At 41.2% G+C, this 7,267-nt stretch overlaps 1 protein-coding gene across 2 annotated transcripts in view; it reads left to right on the plus strand.

Moving 5' to 3' along the window:
• The window catches only part of irf10 (interferon regulatory factor 10), a 10,345-nt gene extending 7,408 nt beyond the window's left edge, over positions 1-2,937 (plus strand). For both annotated transcript variants that reach the window (XM_087305451.1, NM_212879.1), the window contains exons 8-9: positions 221-339; positions 2,609-2,937. In XM_087305451.1, coding sequence (XP_087161577.1) covers positions 221-339; positions 2,609-2,707 — 218 coding nt within the window. In that variant the 3' untranslated portion in view covers positions 2,708-2,937. The remainder of the gene's footprint in view (positions 1-220; positions 340-2,608) is intronic.
• Positions 2,938-7,267: the final 4,330 nt, after the last annotated feature.

The raw sequence follows: 7,267 nt of genomic DNA on the forward strand, positions 1-7,267 counted from the left end.
CTAATGTACTGTAGCTGTTGTCGAGCTGCTGCTGCGCTACTGCCTGGAGAAACACAAAAACAACTCAGAAAAAGTTAGGAGTGTATGAAAGATGCAACTAAAAACAGAAAGTGGTGATTTCCAGCTAAGCTAGTCGCTGACCCACTGGTTGCTATTTTCCACTGTGTCTCACTGTGATGTTCAGCATGTCCTCACGCTGGTCCTCCTGTGTTTTTCGCAGAGTTACTGAACTACCGTCAGGGCATCGGGCCCGAGCCGCAGTACATTGTGGAGCTGTGCTTCGGAGAGGAGTTTCCAGACCCCACACAGCCCAAAAACAAGAAGCTCATTAGGGCGCAAGTGAGTTCTGCATGAAACAGTTCACCACAAACTCTCTCTAAACGCCTGTTCACACCGAACACAGATGGATAGTGTTCTGTGTATGTTCAGGTTCTGCTTTTAGCTGTGCATTATCTCTTGTCACCAGCAGGTGTCAGTCTCAGTGTGCTGCTGTCATTGATCTGTAATCAGTCTAATCAAACACTCAATTCAGCAATCATAGCCAGTTCTCCAGCATTTTACCCATAAACACACTCAAACTAGCTTTGGAGTCCTGCACTGTTTATTTTTAGACTTCAGTTTGCCAGCGTGACTTTCCATGTATTCATTATTTACCATGGTATAACCCAGGGGTCACCAATCTCAGTCCTGGAGGGTCAGTGTCCCTGCAGGTTTTAGCTCCAACCTGCCTCAACACACCTGCCTGGGTGTTTCAAGTACATAGATGTATACACTAGATGTCGCCTGGCCTATTGTTGTCTATTGGACGGAATGCATCAATAGCGCCGCCATCTTGCTACAGGGTAGCGCTCCTTTGAAATGAATGCAGGACCAAGGTACAGTGGAGGACTGTGGCCATGCAAAGCCAGAGACATACACACATACACACATATATCTGTGATCGGGAGTTTTCCTGGATGTTAGTATGTAATTTTTTTTTTAATTACGAAAATCATAATTTTACATCACTTTTCTACATTGATGGATCAGTGACCGCACGGGCATTCCTGACTAAGAGCTTGTGTTTGTGTGTACAGAAATGTACTATTCACCCTGCCTGTTAAATTTGATCTAATCATGTCCTGAAACACAGCTCCTCTCCTGCTTTCACTGCTCATACTGACGGAGGGAGCGATTTGTTTGTGAATGAATCCCCCGAACGACTCCTTCACTAACGTTGGCCGACAATAATACAGGTTTCTGGCAGCGCAGCATTACGTTGTCATATTTCTTTTGCATTGTTTGCTGATTTTATTCAACAAAACCAGCATAAGCCGAGTGTTTAGTGCGAGTTGGAGCTGCTTTGCCGTATGGTGAATGCAGCAAGAGACTGTCATCATCAATAACGTTACCTGATTAGCACAAAAGTTCAGAACATACAAAAACAGAAAAAAACATAATATTACTTATGAAATGTTCTGCCTTTGTGCTTTGTTTTCTTTGTTTGCTCGTTTCTACACCCGTAGACAGCGCTAAAGTCCCGCATCTTCACGTAATAACACTGTCTTGACTAGTGCGGTTGAATGACATTTGTCCTGGGAGCACTGTACCAATGTGGCGGCGCTATTGACGCATGCTCAGGGTCCCTATGCGATATCTAGTGTATATATCTATGTTTCAAGTAGACCTACAGTAGTAAGACCTTGATTAGCTTGTTCAGGTGTGTTTGATTAGGGTTGGAGCTAAAACCTGCAGGACACCGGCCCTCCAGGAACAAGTTTGGTGATCCCTGGTATAACCAAGTGTGTCCACGGTAGTCACTAACTTTAAAAGAGGGGTGAACATCATCAGTGTGCTTCTCCACAGTGTGGTCTATAGGTTTAATTTTCACTGGATTCTGATTGGCTGTCAGTGTTTTATGGTTCATCAGCTGGGAAAAATCCTCCTGAAAGTGCCGATATCTATCCTCTGTGTCTTTATTGCTGTATTTGTGCTGTAAACTCTTTAACACTCTCAACCAGTTTTACCATTATATCTTCATCGTAACCATTATAGTTATTGTGCTTGGTGTGAACCGGCCTGCGCTTCTTGCTGATTCCTATAATGCAGGTCAATACTGACCATCACTATGAGGATATTAGAGAATATCAGAACCTAAAATGAACATCTGTGGCTTCTGACAAAACACAGGCGTCATATGAAGCCAAACAACCAGCCTGTGCCTGAAACAGAGCATTAATTGTTGCATAATTATTATTATTATCCGTCACCTACAGCCAGACAAACAGCCCAGAGTGACGTGAACTTCACAAACATTATTTTTAGACTGCTTTTTATTTTAGAGAACTGGATGAACAAGTTTATGAAGTCACACTGAAGTGAAAGTTAATCCATCAACACACTTTCTTACAGCCTTAAGCAAGCGGCTCATCAACGGCTCCGCAAATTATAGACTTTTCATTTTGCCGATTCTTCATATACTGTCATACTGCAAAGCCTTACTTGGTTTACCTTTGTTTTTGTTGCTGTTTTGTGTACGAGCAGCAGTTCTATGAATATAACAGTAGAGGGCAGCAGTGCAGCATCACAGTACCGTGTATAAGTATGCTGTTTCTCTGTTTGTGTGTAGGTGACTCCTATGTTTGCTGTGGACGCTCTGCGCAAGCTTAAAGCTGATAATAATGTGGAGATGAAGCCCCCACACCCCCTCGCACAGGAAAACCAATGAATACTCCAGCTTCAACATCGCTGCGCCCATTTATATTATGTATAATACTAGTAATAATAATAATACTGATAATGCAGTACTGCAAGCTATATATATATATATATTCAGATTAATGGTTGCAACTTTTAAATCTGAATTCTGACTATTAATCACAATTTTGTTAATTATTTTCTTAATCTGTTTGTAAAAATATTTTTTCAAAACTGAAATAAAGAGTTTGTTTAGTGTGATGTGCTATCTGGTGATTACTGAAGGTGTTAGAAGGTGTCAGCTTGTACTGAAGAGATGCATGTCACATTTGATATGGGTTGTGTTTAATGCAGAACATGCGTCAGACACTTTAAAAATGGAAACTTTCCCTGCTGAAAAAATAAGCTTGAGCCAGCCTAGGCTGGTTGGCTGGTTTTTGCTGGTCGACCAGCCTGGTTTTAGAGGGGTTTTGGCCACTTCCAGCTATTTCCAGATGACCAGTTAAAACCAGCTTGACCAGCCTAGCCAGGCTGGGAGCCCAGCCAAAACCAGTTATGTCCAGCTTTAACCAGGCTGGTCAAGCTGGTTTTAGCTGGTCATTTTCCAGCCTGACCAGCTAAAATCAGGCTGGAAATGGCTGGAAACCAGCCTAGAAATGGCCAAAACCCCTCTAAAACCAGGCTGGTCGACCAGCTAAAACCAGCCAACCAGCCTAGGCTGGTTTAAGCTGGATTTTTTCAGCAGGGTTATGTTTAAATTATATAAATAATTAATGCTTGGGCCTGGGTGATAACTGTATTTTCTATTTCTTAGTTGACATTTTCACAAGTTGAGATGATTCCTGAGGGTCTTAATGAAAAGTCTGTATCATTCAAGAATTCATTATAAGAATTACATCCCGTGACACCTTTAAAGCAGGCTAGTGTGTGTTAGATTTCATCTAGTAATCTTTTTTTTTTCTTCAAAAAGCTTGACATGCTGTCAAATTTATAATAATATCCATCTCAAGCATATTTTATTTAAACCAGGGCTATCCACACTCGGTCCTGAAGGGCCTGTGTCCTGAAAAGTTTAGCTCCAACCCTAATCAAACACACCTGAAGCAGCTAATCAAGCTCTTACTAGATACACTAGAAACTTCCAGGCTGAAAAATCCAGCTCGACCAGCCTGGTTTTGGAGGGATCTTGGCCATTCCCAGGCTGATTTCCAGCTATTTCCAGCCTGGTTTTAGCTGGTCAGGTTTGAGATGACCAGCTAAAACCAGCTTAACCAGCCTAGCCAGGCTGGGAGCCTAGCCAAAACCAGCTTTGTCCAGCTCAAACCAGGCTGGTCAAGCTGGTTTTAGCTGGATTTAGCTGGTCATTTTCCAGCCTGACCGACTAAGACCAGGCTGGAAATGGCTGGAAACCAGCCTGGAAATGGCCAAAACCCCTCTAAAACCAGCCTGGTCGACCAGTTAAAACCAGCCAACCAGCCTAGGCTGGTTTAATCTGGATTTTTCAGCAGGGTGTGTGTCGAGGCAAGTTGGAACTAAGATCAGCAGGACATCTGCCCTCCAGGACACCCCTGATTTAGACTCTCTGACCTTACGAAAGGAAAACAAAAGCAAAATAATCCATCACTGCTGCTGTTTTCATGTGCCACTTCGAAAGCGAAATAAGATTCATTAAATATAAATCTAGAAAGCTGATCTTTTATTTCTAGCCAACATTGTATTACAGTCTCACAACTTTAAAAATATACAATTTTAGAGCATTTAGAACATTTATAAAGAAAACAACAACAACAAAAAACTAACAGCAATTGTTATTTGAGAAATCACAACAACAAAAACATAAATCAGGGAAAATAAAGTGATAGAGTGTGCTTAATCAAGAGTAGATATACCCGTATCTGAGTTCAAAACCCGAGGTTTGTCTTCTTTTTTTAATCCCCTGCTCTCCGACAGAAGGAAACACCGAAGGAAACCCCACTTTTCTTTTCTGATGTGTGATTAGCACCATCGCTCTTCAAAGACACCAGGTCCAAGATCCTGTGTGTGTGTGTGTGTGTGTGAGAGGAGAGAAAGAGAGAGAAATAGAGAGAGAGAGAGGGTTTGGTTTTGTTCCATCTTTAGTGTCTCTTCCCTGGCTGAGAACAGGCTGAGTGTAATGCTAATGTAAACTAGCATGTTGACCCCACACGGAGAGCTCGGCTGAAGGCTGCTAATACATTCAGCTCGCCTGCTAGACCGAAGGTACAAACGCAGTTCATAAGCATGAAACAAGACTGCCATTACGGAAATAACAGTGACTATCTCATTTAGCATATTCACAGAACACTCATGTTGATATATTCTCGTACAATGGAGTACATGTGTTTTCACCCAGTAGTATTGGCTTCCTATAATACTGATTAAAAAGACATACCCTGCAGAAAAAAGGCTTGAGATTAGCATAACTAAAAGGTGCGTGGCATCACGAACAAGTGAGTTTTGATTGTCTCGTATTTTTGTTTTCATTTTGGGATTTGCTAGCATATGTTGTTCTACATTTTGACGTTTGATAAGAGAGTATCAGCTGACTAACTGTACCGCGTTATCTGTGAGGTGTCCTATAACTCCTGAAGGCGCACCAGCAGTACACATTTTCCAACATACAGTAAAAACGTACCCCTGTCTACGTTTCTGGAGATCGTGAATTATGTAGCCAGAGGTATATATGGCTGCATTTCATCTTTAAAGTGAACACTATGGGACGGTATGATGTCTTTTATTTTCGTGCTACCAGCTGGCCGATTTCCTCTCTATGGATGGCGTTTCGGCGGTAACCAGTTTGTACATTGGCTCACCACATGTATTGATGGACTTAAGACGCAGAATGCAATGTCGGGGTTTAAGTCCGGTGAAGAACGGATCCAGAAAGCAGGCAAGACAAGAACAGAAGGCAAAAAATTAAAAAAATAAACAAGTAAATATCAGGGTGAGAACGTGGTAAAATCTGAAAACGTGGTAAAAGTCAGGCGAGGGCTTTCTGGATGGCTTTTGAAAACACTATTGGTTGGGTTCAGGGAAGGGGGTTATCAGGGGTCTGTTCTCCTTACCTCAATTAAATGATCTAAGATGATGTGTCAGAACAGAAGCCGAAAAAAATAAAATAGATAAATAATCAAGTAAATATCAGGGTGAGAATGTGGTAAAATCTGAAAACATGGGAAAAAATCAAGCGAGGGCTTTCTGAATTGCTTTTTAAAACACTATTAGTTGGGTTCAGGGAGAGGAGTGATCAGGGGTCCGTTCTTCATATCTTGCTTAAATGATCTAAGATGATTTGTCAGATCCTGGATGTTAATCTTGATGACTGATCTCTGGCTAATTTGGTTTGGACTTAAAAAGTCTGGATGAGCTGATTTGAGATCGCTGCGTGTGTTGTGAAGGACAGATCTATCCATCCACAAAATCATGATTGATTTGATTGGCTGACGGCACAGCAGCGTAATGACATCATTTAATTAATATTAAATTATCCATAGGAGCAAAGTTACATACAATTCATAGTAATCAGTTTAAATATGATATGCAATAACTTTACAGCATTACTATGGGCTGCAGGCGTTACACTTTCACGTGTCAAGTGTCTTAAGCAATTTATTTAGTTTTACATTTTAGATCGGATTTTCTTCACTATAGTAGCCTATAGGCATATTTTAGTTTCTTAAATGATGTAAGGAATTTAAATTAATTTTGCATCAAAAAAGCATTTTGAATTTGTCACAGGCGTCTGCAGCATTTGCAATTGTACTAAAGCTGGATTGGTACCTTAAAATAGTATGCATTTGTATCTAAAAAATCCATATTAATAAATGTTCTCTGTGATCCCCTTGGGGAGAACCATCCTGTTATATATATATACGCGGTGGTGCAGTAGGTAGTGCTGTTGCCTCACAGCAAGAAGGTTCTGGTTCGAGCCTCGACTGGGTCAGTTGGTGTTTGTGTGTGGAGTTTGCATGTTCTCCCTGTGTTGTGCGGGTTTCCATTGGGTGCCTCAGTTTCCCCACAGTTCAAACACATGCGGTACAGGTGAATTGGGTAGGCTAAATGGTCCGTAGTGCATGTGTGTGAATGGGTGTGTGTGGATGTTTCCCAGTGATGGGTTGCAGCTGGAAGGGCATTCACTGCATAAAAACATGCTGGATAAATTGGTGGTTTATTCCGCTGTGGCGACCTCGGATTAATAAAGGGACTAAGGTGAAAAAAGGAATGAATAAATTTTATTTATATTATTAATTATTATAAATTATAATTTTTAAAAACTATTTTCCTATTTTCCCCAGTGTATATAATCTATAGGTTACTTCTGTAGGAAAACATCAGCATTCAGTACATACTTTCAGTATCACCTTTGCTTGAAATATGCCGATCTAATCCTGTTCATTTGAAATAAGCTGCTGCTCCTGAGCAGGTTTGAGCTACCAGACCTGTTGCTATGACAACAACTCTCAGATCAGTTTTGAAGAACGAAACGATCCTGGATCATGTCAAATTTTCAATAACCAAATCCAGCTAACTGAGTAATCCACGTACGAAGAACAGACCCCTGGTCAATCAGTGC

The sequence above is a fragment of the Danio rerio genome, chromosome 23 (assembly GCF_052040795.2).
Source record: "Danio rerio strain M-AB ecotype USA chromosome 23, GRCz13ab, whole genome shotgun sequence".
NCBI lineage: Eukaryota > Metazoa > Chordata > Actinopteri > Cypriniformes > Danionidae > Danio > Danio rerio.